The following is a 17,651-nucleotide window of genomic DNA, read 5'->3' as shown; positions in this document are numbered from 1 at the left end:
TCCGGAGCCGCGGCGCTGCGCCAGGATGACGAGGCAACGTGGAGACGGCGAATTAAGGACGTGAGAAAAAAGGCAAAAAAAAAGCAGAGGGACAAACTTCAAACCATCTGCGGAGACGGAGCAGCCCGGAGCGGAGCCCACGCTCGTTAGCGGCCATCAAGGAGACCTCGGTGGTGGAGCGGCGAGGAGTCTGCAGGTACCTCAGGACACACGTCTGTCCACCGCCTCACGTCCATCTGTCTTCTGTTATGCCTTCTCCCTGCGTTGCGCCAGCAGCACCGTTTCCCCGGCGAGAGAGAGACGGAGGACTGTGATTTATGTCGACGGCAGGAATGGCTCGGACGAGACGTTTCGCCCCGGGGCTCTCGGCGTTCCTCTGCGCGTCTGTCGCTCTGTGTTTAGGTAACAGCACGCACACACACACACACACAAACACACACACACACACACCGACAGACCCCCTCCTGCCTGCGTCTCCCATGCGTGTCCACCCTCACCTGTCCCCTGGCCGGTCAGGTGCCCTGGGAGCTGAGAGGGAGGCCGGCGCCACCTGCCGCCAGCCCTGTGAGGAGTTCCTGGGCGTCCTGACGGAGGTCCAGGGACTGCGCCTGGTCACCAGCAGCCTGCTGGAGGACCTGCAGAAAGTGGTACGGGTTCCGGGGTGGGGGGGGGGGGAAAACGCATTGCTGTGGCTTCCATACCGCCGAGTGGTAGACAAACACATACAGTCGTTCAATCTCAAGTCGTGTGTGTGTCTGTGTCTAGGTCTGCGTGTCTGTTTGTCTGTGTGCGTGCTCGCGTCGGTGTGTGTGTGTGTGTCTGTGTCTGTGTGTGTGTGTATTTGCCTGTGCGTGTGCATGTGTGTGTGTGTGTGTGTCTGTGCGTGTGCATGTGTGTGTGTGCGCATGCAAACACACACACACACACACATAGTCGTGCGGCGTGGTCCGCAGACCTGACTTTCATCCCCGTCCGCCTGCTTCGTCTTCCTCAGATCTACGAGAACGAGGAGATGCGTCTGGCGTTGGCGGAGATGGATCGGAATGCCACGGACCGCGACGCCATGCGGGGCGGCAACGCCGTGGGATACAGGGACAAGGGGGGAGGGGGAGACGGGGAGGGGGAGGAGAGGGACGGGGGGGGGGATGGCGATGGGGGAGACCGCGGCCGGCTACCGGGCAGCGACCGCGACCGCGGCCGGTTACCGGGCAGCGGCCGCGGCCGGTTACCGGGCAGCGACCACGACGGCAGCCGGTTACCGGACAGCGATGGCGGCCGGTTACCGGACAGCGACCGCGACGGCGGCCGGTTACCGGACAGCGACCGCGACGGCGGCCGGTTACCGGACAGCGACGGCGGCCGGTTACCGGACAGTGACCGCGACCGTGCCCAGCTACCGGACAGCGGCTGGTTACCGGACAGCGACCGGTTACCGGACAGCGGCCGCGACGGCGGCCGGTTACCGGACAGCGACCGCGACGGCGGCCGGTTACCGGACAGCGACCGTGATGGGGAGATGTGGTGCGTGCAGGACGGACGGATGTACGACCACCAGGAGGACTGGCAGCTGGACAGCTGTACTTCCTGTTCCTGTCAGGTGGGTCGTGGTTCCAGGCTGAAGCCATTTTATTTCGCTGCGATTTTGTTTCGACCAATCGTGGCGCTGGGGATCTGTAAGCACGTGATTGGCTATTGAGAGCGAACACAAGCCACACTCGTAAAGTATAAGAAAGTGTGTTTGTACCGACACTGTATACTGGCCACTGTGGAAAACCACTAGCGTGAAAGATTTGCTCTTTGGTAGAATTTCCCCGGTAACAAACAGGAAACAAGGTGGAACTTCTCCGTCTCCTCCCAGAAGTTCTGCTGTCAATAGTTCTGCTGGAGTCCAGATTAGCTCACTTGCAGATCATGAAGGAATGTTGTAGAATGATGCACAGTAGGGGTCCATGGAGAATTCCATTACGATTTACCACCCTCTGATTTTGTGGGGCGGGATCTGTTTTCCGACCTGCAGCCAAGGTGGATTCCTGCAGTCTGCTCCTCCCTTGGAGCAGAGCGGCGATGCATCGCTACCTTATTGGGGCTATTTATCATTTTCCAACAGCACCGAACATCTCCCTCGCATTCTTTCAGTGGTGTGGAATAATTGATCTATTTTGTAATGTACTGATCTGGGGCTGTTTCTCCATTCCTGTCTTGACCGTTCTGTTCCTCTCTGTCCTCTCATCTCCCTGTCCCTCTTGATTTGTGTCTCACTGTCCGTCCCTCACCTGCTTTCTTCTCCCCCCCCCCCCCCCCCCGTGCCCAGGGTGGACAGGTGGTGTGTCGCCAGAAGTCCTGCCCCCCTGTCTACTGCGCCACCCCCACCTTCATGGAGGAAGACTGCTGCCCTGTGTGTCTATGTGAGCGACTTCCATAGCCTGTCACGATGCAGTCAGCTGCAGAGCCGGACTTATACCTCAGGGTGGGCCAGCAGCTGAGGGGCTCATTACCGGGCGTAGCTACGAGGGTCTGGACCCTAGGTGGAGACCTGCGTTGATCCCACGACCGCAAGTCAACGCGGCAGTATGATTCAGCCTTAAGCGTTTCTTCATCTAACCCCAGAGGCCACGTAGCCGGGGGGGTGACTCGGCGCAATGTGTTAGAATTGGGTTGGTTGTAAGAGCAGGCAGGAACAGTGCCAGCTGCACTGGCGTTGGCTTCGCTCCGTTAAAACCCTCCTCTACTTCTCTTCTGGGTCACGCTACAGAAGTGATCAAGCGTTTGTGCTCCGTGTGCTTTGGGCTTAAGAATGTGTTTGCCTCTCTGCGTGTGCGTGTGTCTGTGTCTGTGTTTGCATGTGTGGGCGCCTGTGCTCCTGTGCGTGTGCACGAGTGTGGGTTCCTGTGCGTGTGTCGATTTGGGTCCGTGTGTGCGTGCGCGCGCGTGTGTGTGTGTGTGTGTGTGTGTGTGTGTGTGTGTGTGCGCGGGTCGAGTGTGCGCGTGCGTGCGCGCGTGTGTCCGTGTGTGTGTACGTGCGTGCGTGCATGTGCGTGTGTGCGTACGTGTGTGCGTGTGCAGCCAAAGAGGACGGCTGGTCCCCGTGGACCGAGTGGACCGAGTGCTCCGTGACGTGTGGCCGCGGCGGCCAGCAGAGGGGGCGGTCCTGCGATGACGTCAGACCGTCCTGCGCCGGCCCCTCGGTCCAGACCCGCAGCTGCATGCTGGCCAAGTGCGACCGCAAAGGTACGGCGTCGCCACGGGAACCGCCTCAGAATATGTTGTTTTGATGATGATGTTGTTGCTGCTCCTCCTCCTCCTCCTCCTCCCCCCCCCTCCTCCTCCTCCTCCTCCTCCTCCTCCTCCTCTCCCCCCCCTCCTCCTCCTCCTCCTCCTCCTCCTCCTCCTCTCCCCCCTCCTCCTCCTCCTCCTCATCTCCCTCCCCCTCCTCTCCCCCCCCTCCTCCTCCTCCTCCTCCTCTCCCCCCTCCTCCTCCTCCTCCTCCTCCTCCTCCTCATCTCCCTCCCCCTCCTCTCCCCCCTCCTCCTCCTCCTCCTCCTGACCCTCCTCCTCCTCCTCCTCCCCCTCCTCATCTCCCTCCTCCTCCTCCTCCTCCTCATCTCCCTCCCCCTCCTCTCCCCCCCCTCCTCCTCCTCCTCCTCCTCTCCCTCCTCCTCCTCCTCCCCCTCCTCATCTCCCTCCTCCTCCTCCTCCTCCTCATCTCCCTCCCCCTCCTCTCCCCCCCCTCCTCCTCCTCCTCCTCCTCTCCCCCCTCCTCCTCCTCCTCCTCCTCCTCATCTCCCTCCTCCTCCTCCTCCTCCTCTCCCCCCTCCCCCTCCTCCTCCTCCTCCTCATCTCCCCCTCCTCCTCCTCCTCCTCCTCCTCCTCCTCCTCTCCCCTCCCTCCTCCGTTGGAAACAGTGTGCTAGCGTCAGCGCACTGGGCCCCGGGCCCGGGGCCGCGCTGAGCGAGTCTTAACCGTGTTTGACGGGCGGGGTTTCCCCGGGCGCGCAGGGCGGCTGGACGGGCTCTGGGGGACGTGGTCGCCCTGGTCCACGTGCACCACAACGTGCGGTCAGGGGAACATGACGCGGGTACGACTCTGCAACAACCCGGGGCCCCAGCGGGGGGGCAGGGGCTGTGTGGGCTCCGCCAGGGAGACGCATCCGTGCGGGAGAGCCCAGTGTCCGGGTGGGTCCATGGGCATGTACACACACAGCCGTTCATACGCACTTTCATACGCACACACACATGTGTGGGCAAACACACACACACACACATTCATACGCACTTTCATACGCACACACACATGTGTAGGCAAACACACACACACACATTCATAGGCACTTTCGCACACATACACATACATTCGTTCATATGCACTTTCAAACACACACACATACACACAAACATATTCATACACACTTTCATACACACACACACACACACACACACACATATAGTCAAACACACACACCCATTCATATGCACTTTAATACACACCCAGACACACGCACACACATATATAGTCAAACACACACACCAATTCATATGCACTTTCATACACACACATATAGTTAAAAACCCACACACCCATTCATACGCATTTTCATACACACACACATACATTCGCACACACACACACTGACTTGCACACACACATGTTCATACAGACAACAAACACACACGCACACAATCACGTCATACCCACATAATTAGACATTCATAAACACAAGCTCATGCTCAGACTTTCAGAGACAAAGATGTACACAAACACACATATTCCGAACACACCACACATTCATACACAGACATGCATTGTTGAGGAACCAATATGTGTATTTCTTAAGATATTCGACTTTTCTCAATAAAAACGAATTGACTGTGGTCGCAGGAACAAGACACACACACACAGACACACACACACACACACACAACAGGGTGTAGAACCAAAGCCCTTCTGGACGGCTCCACGAGCTGTTGACCAGAGCACGCTGGAGACACCAGGGGCCGTCAGAGAGAGGTTATTTTAGGGGAACGCAACCCTTGATGGGCGGACTGGGAGCCCATAAAGAGAGCAGACTTCAAACGCGTACCAGTACATATGTTCCACAGCACAAACACACACACACACACACACACCTCATCGACATGATGGAAGACATCCAAACCACAGCAGAACCACGGAGCCATGCATCATCCTGTGTGTGTGTGTGTGTGTGTGTGTGTGTGTGTGTGTGTGTGTGTGTGTGTGTGTGTGTGTGTGTGTGTGTGTGTGTGTGTGTGTGTGTGTGTGTGGGTGTATTCTTGGATTTTTTTGTCTTCATGGTCATTTGTATAAAAACACACACAGTGGTTAAATCTCAATTTGTGTTTGTTTCTGTTTGTGAGTGTGTGTGTGCGTGCAAGTGTGTCTGTGTGTGCATGTGCGTTTGTGTCTGTGTATCTGCGTGCGTGTGAGCGTCTGTTTCTGTTTGTGTGTGTGTGTGTTCCTGTGTGCGTCTGTTTCTGTTTCTGTGTGTCTGTTTGTGTGTTCCTGTGTGTGTGCGTGTTTCTATTACTGTGCTTGTGTGTGCATCTGTTTCTGTGTGTGTGTGTGTGTGTGTATTCCTGTGTGTGTGCGTCTGTTTCTGTTTCTGTGTGTGTGTTCCTGTGTGTGTGCGTCTCTTTCTCTGTGTGTGTGTGTGTTGCTGTGTGTAGTCGCGGGGGGCTGGTCCTCTTGGTCGGAGTGGTCTGCGTGCTCTCAGTCGTGTGGCGGGGGTCTGACCACCCGCGTGCGGGACTGCTCCAGCCCCGCCCCCCAGCACGGGGGCAGGGCGTGCCGGGGGGACGCGTTGGACTACTCCATGTGTAGCAGGACAGCCTGCCCTGCAGGTCAGTGATCCACAGGGCCACACTCGGGGCACTCAGCAGACGCCGCCATCCAAAGCCACTCACAAGAAGTCCATTTGAGCCAACTTGAGCGTTCGGTGAAATACTCGAGTCGGATTTTTTGTGGGACCGACTGGCTTTGTGTGCGCAAGCTCAGACACCGACCTCTGGTTTTATGTAAAGAAAATTGTGTGTGTTTGCTCCTGTGTCCGTCCGTCCGTCCGTCCGTCCGTCCGTCCGTCCGTCTGTCTGTCTGTCTGTCTGCGTGTGTGTTCCTTTATGTGTGTGTGTGTGTGTTTGTGTGTGTTTGTGTATTTGTTCCTTTTTGTGTGTGTGTGTGTGTGTGTGTGTCTCTGTGTCTGTGTCTGTGTATGTGTGTGTGCTCGCAGACATGTGCCAGTTGTTACGTCCCTGTTTCCCGGGCGTTGAGTGCACGTCCCACGCTGACGGGTCCTGGGACTGCGGACGCTGTCCTCCTGGTTTACATGGCAACGGCTCCAACTGTGAGGACGAAGACGAGGTAACACACACACACACATGACGCAATATATGACGTAATAATGCACACACACAAATACGTACACAGGGACACACACCTACACACTTCTGAAGAGTTGACTAAACTTAGAAATATGCACGCCTTAAATTGATGTTCCACCTGTCAATCATGCTATACCCACACTCACACAAGCAAACCATAACCAGTCCGACGGCATTGTCCCTGTGTGTCCTCACAGCGTCAGGTGCAGGAAGTGAGTGTGAAGGTGTGTGTCCCCGCAGTGTCAGGTGCAGGAAGTGTTTGTAACGGCGTGTGTGGGTCCTCACAGTGTCAGGTGCAGGGAGTGTGTGCGTCCCTGTGTGTCCTCACAGCGTCAGGTGCACAGAGTGTGTGTTACGGAGTGTGTGTCCTCACAATGTCAGGTGCCGGGAATGTGTGTAACAGTGTGTGTCCTCACAGTGTCAGGTGCAGGGAGTGTGTTTAACTGTGTGTGTCCCCACAGTGTCAGGTGCACGGAGGGTGTGTCACAGAGTGTCCCCCTGTGTGTCCCCACAGTGTCGGGTTAGGGAGTGTGTGTAACGGTGTGTGTCCCCACAGTGTCAGGTGCAGGGAGTGTGTGTGACGGTGTGTCCCCACAGTGTCAGGTGCAGGGAGTGTGTGTGACAGCGTGTGTTCCTGTGTGTCCCCACAGAGTTAGGTGCAGGGAGTGTGTGTGACAGCGTGTGATCCTGTGTGTCCCCACAGTGTCAAGTGCAGGGTGTGTGTGTGACGGAGTGCGTGAACACAGACCCCGGGTTCTACTGCCTGCCCTGCCCTCCCTGGTACCGAGGCAGTCAGCCCTACGGCCTGGGCATGCAGGTCGCCCTGGAGACACGACAGGTTGGCCTTCACCACAATATTACATTACATTACATTACTCTACATTACTTTGCATAAAATAACATTACTTTACAGGACAGGAAAGGACACTTCTTTAAATAACGTTACATTTCACATTCCATAAAATGACATGGTATGACATTACATTACAGTACTTTATGTCACTTTACATTACATAACAATACTTTACATTAAATTTCATTTATTTAGCTGAAGCTTTTATCCAAAGCAACACACAATAAGTGCATTCCACAATGACAAATCAACAAAAAAAAGTGCAAGAATCATGAGCGCAGATGAAAGTTTGAGTCCTAATATTTACGAAACGAGGTCCTGAAAGTTGTTTTCATTTCATTTTGTTATTTTTCTTCATTTCTTCTTGGGCCAAGATGCAATCTGAACAGAGCAGTTGTGTTTCATACGAATAGCTGTGGTATTAAAGCCATGAGAGTGAGTGACAGAAGCCAGGACCAGGTGTACTGCCAGGAGAGAAGGACCAAGAGCCCTGAATGACCCCGGTACTGGGACCAAGTGTACAGCCAGGAGAGGAGGGGACCCAGAGCCCTGAATGACCCCAGTAGTGAGACCCAGTGTACAGCCAGTAGAGGAGGACCAAGAGCCCTGAATGACCCCAGTAGTGAGACCCAGTGTACAGCAAGTAGAGGAGGACCAAGAGCCCTGAATGACCCCAGTAGTGAGACCCAGTGTACAGCCAGTAGAGGAGGGGACCCAGAGCCCTGAATGACCCCAGTAGTGAGACCCAGTGTACAGCCAGTAGAGGAGGACCAAGAGCCCTGAATGACCCCAGTAGTGAGACCCAGTGTACAGCCAGTAGAGGAGGACCAAGAGCCCTGAATGACCCAAGTACTGAGAGTTTTGAGTTTCAGACCCAGATTTTTTCCGGACTACCCATTGGGATGTGCACAGGGATTGTAGCATCGAATGTGTAGCATTGGAGTGTAGCATCGGAAACTATTTTCCTGTGACAGCAAGGAAGGCATCTCTTTTGAGCGGCATGCTTTGAATTTCTAAAAATAAATTGCCTCCATGTATTACATTTCCAGGGCCTTTTTCATGGTTTCCATGACAACTTTATTCAAGGATGGGAAATCCCATGACAGGCCAATATTCAAACAACTCCGATGCTCCCCATTCAGTCCTATTCTATTCAAACACTTCCCAAACACAGATCAACGTCTACACCCGATCTCTCACCAGAGCCTCACGCACACACCTCCACCTCCCTCCCTCGTGCGTCTGCCCGTCCGTCCGCAGGTGTGTGAGCCGTACAACCCCTGCAAGGACAACACCCACAACTGCCACCCCCACGCCCTCTGCCACTACCTGGGCCTGGCCTCCGAGGTGCTGTACCGCTGCCGCTGTGCGGTGGGCTATGCCGGAGACGGCTTCCTGTGCGCCGAGGACTCAGACCTGGACGGCTGGCCCAACCACGGCCTGACCTGCGAATGGAACGCCACCTACCACTGTCAGAGGGTAAGACGCCCCCTGGACCGAGGCCTGTGATTGGTTGGGACACCGGGTGGCGGCACAAATCAGATTTTAGATTGATGCTCGCAGGACGGACGGCAGACGAGCTCCAGTCTGGATGAAAGGGGGGTTTCACTTTGTTTCGCTTCGTATCTGTTTTGACCAATTATGTTGAAGCGTGTAATTGGCAGCAAACGCAGACACTAGAAACCCTTTTCCCAGTGGGAAGATAAGACCAAACATGAAACCGACGCTCTTTGATAAAGAATCTGTTGAGTTTTGGAGTCATCCCTGTGGACACGGGCCGCTGTCGGAACACTTATATAAATCCTCTTCGTCTGAAGGCTTTGTCCTATCACACTAACAAGCTCCTCTTCTGTAGAACATCTCTGGAACGGAACATGAAACGAGGCGTATCTCCTCCCCTTTCAGTGTATGGCCTCCAGGAGTTCTTCTGTAGAGCGCAGTGGATCTGAGATAGGATCACTGGTTAACCTTAGTGTTTTGTGATTGGACGACAGGACAACTGCCCCGGGCTTCCCAACTCGGGACAAGAGGACCTGGACAATGACGGGGTGGGGGACGCCTGTGACCCTGACGACGACAACGACGGCATCGTTGATGAGAGGGTGAGGAGGAGGAAGAGGATGAAGAGGAGGAGGAGGATGATGATGATGATGATGATGACGCTGATGAGGAGGAGGATGATGATGATGGTGATAAGGATGAGGATGATGATGATAACAATGATGATGATGATGATGAAGAGGATGATACTGATTAGAAGGAGGAGGATGTCATAACATGTCTGCTGAGGCGTGTTTTTATTATAAATCGGTGAATCTGTCCGGTAGGACAACTGCCCCCTGGTGTACAACCCCCGCCAGGCCGACTCGGACCGGGACGGCGTGGGCGACCGCTGCGACAACTGTCCGTTCGACGACAACCCGCTGCAGACGGACACGGATGACAACGGGGAGGGGGACGCCTGCAGCATCGACAAGGACGGAGACGGTAACCACGACGATACGGAGACGGTAACTACGACGACAAGGAGACGGTAACCTCGACGACATGGAGACGGTAACCTCGGCGACAAGAAGACGGTAACCCTCCTCCATGACACAGAGACGGTAACCTCAACGACACGGAGACGTAACCTCGACGACACGGAGACGGTAACCACGACGACACAGAGACAGTAACCTCGACGACACGGAGACGGTAACCACAACGACACGGAGACGGTAACCTCCATGACACGGAGACGGTAACCTCAACGACACAGAGACGGTAACCATGACGACACGGAGACGGTAACCACTCCATGACACGGAGACGGTAACCTCGACGACATGGAGACGGTGACCCTCGACGACATGGAGACGGTAACCTCGACGACACGGAGACAACACGGAGACGGTAACAGAAATTTGATTCTACATCTCTCTCTCTTTCTCCCTCTCTCTATCTCCATCTCTCTCCCCAGAGGTGCTGAACGACCGGGACAACTGTCCCCTGGTCTACAACACGGACCAGAGAGACACGGATATGGACGGGGTGGGAGACCAGTGTGACAACTGTCCCCTGCTGAACAACCCGCGACAGGTGGGCCTCTTGTTTCACTGTATTACATATCTCTACTGTATCACATTCTCTACTGTATCACATACCTCTACTGTATCACATATCTCTACTGCATCACATATCTCTATTGTATTACATGTCTCTACTGCATCACATATCTCTATTGTATTACATGTCTCTACTGTATCACATATCTCTATTGTATTACATGTCTCTATTACCTTTCTCTGATGCTATATGTCGCTTTTGAGGAAATTGTGTGGGTGATTGTGTGCGGTTCTTCATTTTTCTTTGTTTGTTTGAATATGTGTATGGCTGCGGGGATGTTTGTATCATGTTGTGTGAATGTGTGTCTGTGTACGAGTATGTGTGTTTGTTGTGTGTGTGCGTGCAAGCGTGTGTGTCTGTTCGAGTACGTGTATGTGTGCATGCATACATGCGTGTGTGTGTGTGTGTGTGCGTGCATACATGCGTGTGTGCGTTTGCGTGCGTGCGTTTCCGAGTATTATTTTCAGATATGTGTGTGTGCTTGTGCATGTGCTTGTGTGTGCGTCCTCAGATGGACTCGGACAGCGACCTCGTCGGGGACCTGTGCGACGACAACGAGGACATCGACGAGGACGGCCACCAGAACTCCCTGGACAACTGTCCCTACGTCGCCAACAGCAACCAAGCAGACCACGACCGCGACGGCCGCGGGGACGCCTGTGACCATGACGACGACAACGACGGTATCCCTGACGACCGCGACAACTGCCGGCTGGTCCCCAACCGCGACCAGCTGGACTCTGACGGTACGGACGCACGCCATGAGGCGATAGCATGAGGTCGCGTGCAGCACCGAGCTACGGGCTCTCTGGTGACGCTGTTGTTGCTGTTCAGAACCGTTCCTGGCTCGTGATTGGCCTTCCCTGTGCTGTTCGAGTCTTCCGTCGCAGACTCGTGACAATCACAAGTCCTCGATGGTCTCTCTGGTGACTCTTTTGTGGTTCAGAACCTTCTTGAGCTTCTATTGGCTGGAAACGAGTCGAAAGGCGGAGATCAATTTAACCGATTGGCTGGTTGCATCACCGAATCAAAATGCAAATGGAAGGGGGGGAGCTGAACAGGTCAAAACAACGCTCTGGGTCAGACCAAGTAACATGTGGCTGTGATACATGATCTGAATGTTTACCTACGTACATACTGCAAACTACTGCAATTATTTCACTGCAATTAGTGATTTAATCGTCTAGAATACGTCTTTATCCAAAGCAACTCACAGTGAATTCAGATATATGTTGTGAAGGAGTAGGTAGGGGTTAGGATTCTTGCTCAAGGGTACCTCGTCAGGGAAATAGGAACATCAGGGATGGAAGCTGGAAGCTTTCAGTTGGGAGTTGATCGCCCTAACCGTTAGATCTTTTTCTCTAAAACATTTCCTGCTGGGCGCACTGAAGAACTCGTTGTCTGTGTTTCATTTACAAGACAAAACACCCGCTTCAAGGAATGTTCTGCAATTTACTCCCAGATGTTTGGGAGTAAATTGGAGAGGATTAAGAAGATTAGTGATGATTTCTGTGCCGCCTGGTTCCATTTAACTCCCTTCATCTATCTCTGTCCCTCTCTCTCCCGCTCACTCTATGTCCTCTCTCTCCCCGTCTCTCCCTCTCTCCGTCTCTCCCTCCCCCCTCTCTCTCGCCCTCTCTCCGTCTCTCCCTCTCTCCTCTCTCTCTCCCTCTCACTCCCTCTCTCCGTCCATCTCTCCCTCTTTACCTCTTTCTGTTTCTCCCTCCCTCTCTCTCCCTCTCTCCCCCCTCCTCCCCCCTCCCCCCCCCTCCCTCCCCCTCTCCAGGTGATGGCTGCGGGGACGCGTGCCGCGATGACTTCGACAACGACAGCGTTCCAGACGCACTGGACCCCTGCCCGGAGAACAGCAACATCCAGGTCACCGACTTCAGGCGCTTCCAGGTGGTTCTGCTGGACCCCAGCGGCACCACGCAGTCCGACCCGCTCTGGGTGGTCCGCAGCCAGGGCACGGAGCTGCTGCAGACCGCCAACTCCGACCCCGGCATCGCTATCGGTCAGAGACACCTGTGTGTGTGTGTGTGTGTGTGTCTGTGTGTGTGTGTCTGTGTGTCTTTGTGTGTGTGTGTGTGTGTGTGTGTGTGTGTGTGTGTCTGCGCTTTGTGTGTGTGTCTTTGTCTGTGTGTGTGTGTGTGTGTGTGAGTAAGTGTGTGTGTGTGTGTCATTGTCTGTCTGTCTGTCTGTCTGTCTGTCTGTCTGTCTGTCTGTCTGTCTGTCTGTCTGTCTGTCTGTCTGTGTGTGTGTGTGTGTGTGTGTGTGTGTGTGTGTGTGTGTGTGTGTGGCGTGTGCATGTCTGCATTTGTGTGTGTGTGCAAGAGTTGGGTCGAGAATCAATTCACACGGTCGGTAAACATAGTTTATGTTGCGCCAATTTCACTATTTATCTAGCTGCAAGCATCGTAATCCTTAAACCAACCGAGATGATAATCAATGTTTTCAAGCGGACAACACCGCGGTTTGCTTCTGAGAACATCCAGGGTAAACACAGACGCTTCTACTGGGGCGGGGTTCTTCCACTTATCTATCATTACTTATCGTTAATACGTTTGTTCAATCCGTTTATTTATCCTAGCATCGGCGTATGGAACACTTATCGCAGAAAATAACCTTGATCCTAAAACAAGAGGCTTCACAGACTTGGCCCACTCTGAACAAACATCTGGACGGTTCAAACGTCTCAGCCCAATCACACGCATGGCTCCTCTGACTCACATGAACGCAGACCCTTCTCCTGTGAATGCTGACTGCTCAGTGGCCCCTGGTTCCCCTCCTTCCTCTGTTGGCCCCTGAACCTAAATTCCGTGTCCAGGTTTCGACAAGTTCAGTTCGGTGGACTTCAGCGCCACGTTTTACGTGAACACCAACCGGGACGACGACTACGCCGGCATCGTGTTCGCCTACCAGTCCAGCCGCCGCTTCTACGTTGTCATGTGGAAACAGGTGGGGATCACAACACAGACGCACGCACGCACACACACACACACGCGCGCACACATGCGCGCACACACATGCAGACAAACACATGCACGCGCGCACACACACACACACACACACACACACACACACACACACACACACACACACACACACACACACACACACACACACACACACACACACACAGGCATGCGCACACACTCGCGCACGCGCGCAGACAAACACAACACAGCCAAAAGGAGACACACACACACACAAACACACACACATGCGCACAACATATGCATGTGCCCACATGCATTCACAGACACAGAATCCCACACACACACCAAATTATACACACAACCCAGCCAAACAGACACATACACACACACACACACACATGCACACAACACGGGCACACACACATCCACAGACACACACATGAAGTGTGTGCACAGAGTATCTTTGGCAATGCCCCTAGACATTTCGGGGGCAGGTGTGTCCATTTTCCAGCTTTGCAGAAACTATTATTGTTTTATTTCCCATGTGCTGGATTCACTGCGCAGATGTACTAATAAAGAGTAGGAAATGACCTGGCATGCCTCTGGACGTTCCCCCGTCCCGGCGCAGGTGTCCCAGGCCTACTGGGAGACCAAGCCGTCCCGGGCCTTCGGGGAGGCGGGGGTCTCCATCAAGCTGGTCAACTCCACCATGGGGCCCGGGGAATACCTCCGCAACGCCCTGTGGCACACCGGGAACACCAGGAACCAGGTACTGGGGCGGGACCGGGGCGACGCCAGGGAGGTTGAGTCTCACCACAATCATGGGAAGGTTTACACGATGTCGAGACCGTGGGGGTGTGTGGGGGCGACGGCTGGTTGAGGCAGCCTCACCTGGTGGAGTCTGATTGGACGCCTGTTGCACACACTGCGACACGTCATTGCAGTCCCCACTCTGCTCACTAGGGGGCGTGTTCTCCTTAAAGGGACAGTCCGCCCCACCGTCACACAGTAGATGGATCCATGAGCTCTGCCCTGCTTCAGGTTGGAGGGGATCAGGTTGGAGGTGAACTCCACAAAACCTGGCAACCCCTTCTCACAACAATTTATTATTATTATTATTTTGTTTGGTTTTTATTTATTTTATCAATTCTTGTCCTTGTTATTTCCTCCTCCTCATGTGGTGTGCGTGTGTGAGGGAATCTCAGGGGGGAGGGGAGGGGGGGAGATGAGGACCTCTGAGAGGCCGGGGGACAGGCTGGGGTCCATATGGGGTAGAAGGACACAGAACTCGGTTAGCCTCAAGGCTAAGTGGGTATTTAGCTCTTCGGGGCAAAAACACAGTGAAGAGATTTTGGAGGAAAAAAAGTCTTGATTTCATGATGATACGAAACAGGAGAGTGTGGAGTTATGGTCCTGCCTTCCCTGCTGTGTCTCTGGGTACCTCTGGGTCTCCTGAAGGTAGACCTCACTGTGGGGGTCCGCGCTCCTACCAGTCCCTCGCTCTTCCACTCCATGGATCTTGATCAATAATCGATACCGGATCTCCCATCTAATAAGAGAATCATTATTAACACATGGTAATAATCTTGAAGTTCAACATGTTTTGCACGTGTGCTTGAATATTTGTGTACATTTCCATCAATTGCTATGGTTCAATAACATCAAATACTGTCCATATTTCTGGATCAATCACATTCATTGCCTTCACTTCAGATGTGTTCTCGATGGTGTGAAGCCTGCGCCAGCCTCAGTGTATTTATAGCCCGGCAGAAGTTTCCAGTGCAGCAGATTCTGCTCCCTGGAGACAACGAGAACTATGAGACCTGAAGCAACGCTCTGTAGTCTTAACTGTGTATTGGACTACGCATGTGTGTGTGTGTGTGTGTGTGTGTGTGTGTGTGTGTGTGTGTGTGTGTGTGTGTGTGTGTGTGTGTGTGTGTGTGTGTGTGTGTGTGTGTGTGTGTGTGTGTGTCTGTGTGTGTAGGTCAAAACACTGTGGCATGACCCCAACAACATTGGCTGGAAAGACTTCACGGCTTACCGCATGCACCTTATCCACCGACCCAAGACTGGCTTCATCAGGTGCAGCCTTACACACACACACACACACACACACACACACCCTTATTTTATTTATGTCCGACATAATAATGTGTACATACATAATTATGTATGTCAGACATAATACAGGACATAAATACTATATAAGTAGATAAGCAAAAACACAAACCACAGGAACACACACACACGCACAAGCACACACACACATACAGAATACTGTGGGACCCATGGAGCGTGAGTGACGTGGGGAGGGCCCCGTTGCAGGGTGGTTGTGTACGAGGGCCGGGACATCATGGCGGACTCGGGGCCCGTGTACGACCACACACTGGCCGGGGGCCGGCTTGGGCTCTTCGTCTTCTCCCAGGAGCACGTCATCTTCTCCGACCTCCGATACGAGTGCAGAGGTGAGGCCCCCATAGGCCCCCATAGACGTATTCCGATAGACGTATAAAGACGAACTTAGACCGATATACTTATACTGCGGTAAACTTCGACCGATATACTTAGACCGATAAACCGATAATTCTTCTTTAAAGATATTTTTATGGGATATTTATGCCTCTATGGACAGGAGAACGCAGAGAGACCAGATGTAGCATCATCACCCATGTGGTTAGCGTACATGTGGTTAGCGTACATGTGGTTAGCGTATAAGTGGTTAGCGTACATGTGGTTAGCGTACATGTGGCTAGCACAATGGTTAGCGTATTGCCCATGTGGTCAGCCTACGTGTGGTTAGCGAATCGCCCGTTTGATTAGAACATTGCCTGTGTAGTTAGCGCAGGGGTTAGCTTATCACCCATGTGGTAAGCGTATTGCGCATGTGGTTTGCCTACGTGTAGTTAGCGTATTGCCTGTGTGGTTAGCGCGTTAGCGGGTTGAACCATCTCACCACCAGGCCCAGCTCTACTTAAAAATATATGGAAATTGGCAGGATGGCATAGGCTGTCAGACTACTGGCGACCACGGGTTTGTAAAAGACATCGTCACTGCTATGGGTGGGCTGTTTGTTTGATGATGCAATCATACATTCGATTTGGTCAAAATCCGGCCATTTTATCTGTGATACCGCTCATTTAGTTTTGAGAATCCTGGGGCCTGAAGTCTGCCAGACACACTGATTGTGTACTTCGAATGGAATTAGATTGTAAATCAAAGTGGATAAAAGTGTCTGCGAAAATAATGAATGCCAATAGAATTGTTTGCATTGTATGCAAACCCGCTGTTAAGACACATGGGCTTGGTTATAAATATGCTTTAGTACTATTTGTGTGTTGTGCTGCAGCCATGGAGATAGAACACACACACACACACACACACACACACACAAACCTGCTTGATTGATCGATGATTGATACTGAGCCGATTCTCCGGGGAGAACCAGACTTCTTGGGACGTGTGATTTCATGGTTCTTCCAGGTTTATAATAGATGTTTTCTCTTTCTTTTTCCCCTCCACAGATATCTGAGTTTTCACTGGGAAAGTCTCAAAAGCTCCAGGCAGAGATGTAGGAAAATATAACTAATTGAGAGTGAACTGAGAGTGAATACCAAGAAGGAGAGAAAATAAGACAGGGAGAGAGAATGTACTTAAATGACTCTGGAGGGAAAGATAAAAGGAGAGGTAAGATCAGTAAAAGGTGGGCGATCACGACTGATTTAATGGTTTGGTTTCCGCCTCGCAGCATGGTGACCTGGTTGAAGTGGCCTTAACAATCGGAAACTGTTTGTTTTTGTACTCTTACAATGGCTTTTTATTGGCATTTCAAGGCATTCAAATAATCTAGATATGCACTTATTACTCAACTTTTTAAATGGAACCGCTGAAATAACGACATCCAAAATTCTTATGACCAAACTTTTTTTTGCCTGCTTATCTTCCTAATATCATGATCATGTTTTTATTTTTAATGTTCCTTGACCCGTCTGTGCTCGATAGTTATTGAAAGCCCCCTGAAGCCAGTCAGAAGAACTACATACACTACTCCCCTCTAGTGGCGATGATTGTTAATACACGATGAAAGATGATCTCATGGATGACCTTCGTTTGTAAATCCGAAATTACATTTTCATTACATTATTAATTATATCTACATTATAACCATTTACACCCATGTAAATGTTTCACCCCTGTGAACATCAATATGCTCTTCTCTTAGTCACACAGGGAGAACTTACAATTCTAACTTTAAAAGTATTAAAAACATTTAATAAAAAATATATATATTTGTTTAATGCTCAATGTAAGTACATGGCTTTGCTGTTGTTAATTATTCATTCAATTTGATTGTATTATTTT

The 17,651-nt window shown here is 52.4% G+C and overlaps 1 protein-coding gene across 1 annotated transcript; it reads left to right on the top strand.

Annotated features, from left to right (window-relative positions):
- Positions 1-317: 317 nt before the first annotated feature.
- On the top strand, positions 318-16,933 carry LOC307089882 (thrombospondin-2-like; the record flags this gene model as incomplete). The annotated part of the gene is made up of 20 exons (XM_079756353.1): positions 318-402; positions 517-647; positions 995-1,597; positions 2,312-2,405; positions 3,064-3,228; positions 3,996-4,172; positions 5,682-5,855; positions 6,242-6,372; positions 7,096-7,230; positions 8,506-8,724; positions 9,240-9,347; positions 9,573-9,732; positions 10,208-10,326; positions 10,865-11,099; positions 12,140-12,367; positions 13,181-13,311; positions 13,921-14,061; positions 15,277-15,374; positions 15,618-15,757; positions 16,814-16,933. The coding sequence occupies 20 exons, from the start codon at positions 318-320 to the stop codon at positions 16,819-16,821; spliced, it is 3,282 nt and encodes a 1,093-aa protein (XP_079612479.1). The 3' UTR covers positions 16,822-16,933.
- Between the last annotated feature and the right edge of the window lie 718 nt (positions 16,934-17,651).

Source organism: Pollachius pollachius (genome assembly GCF_949987615.1).
Source record: "Pollachius pollachius genome assembly, chromosome: 19".
Lineage (NCBI taxonomy): Eukaryota > Metazoa > Chordata > Actinopteri > Gadiformes > Gadidae > Pollachius > Pollachius pollachius.
The sequence above is the reverse complement of the archived record's forward strand: the minus strand, read 5'-3'. Positions and strand labels throughout refer to the sequence as shown.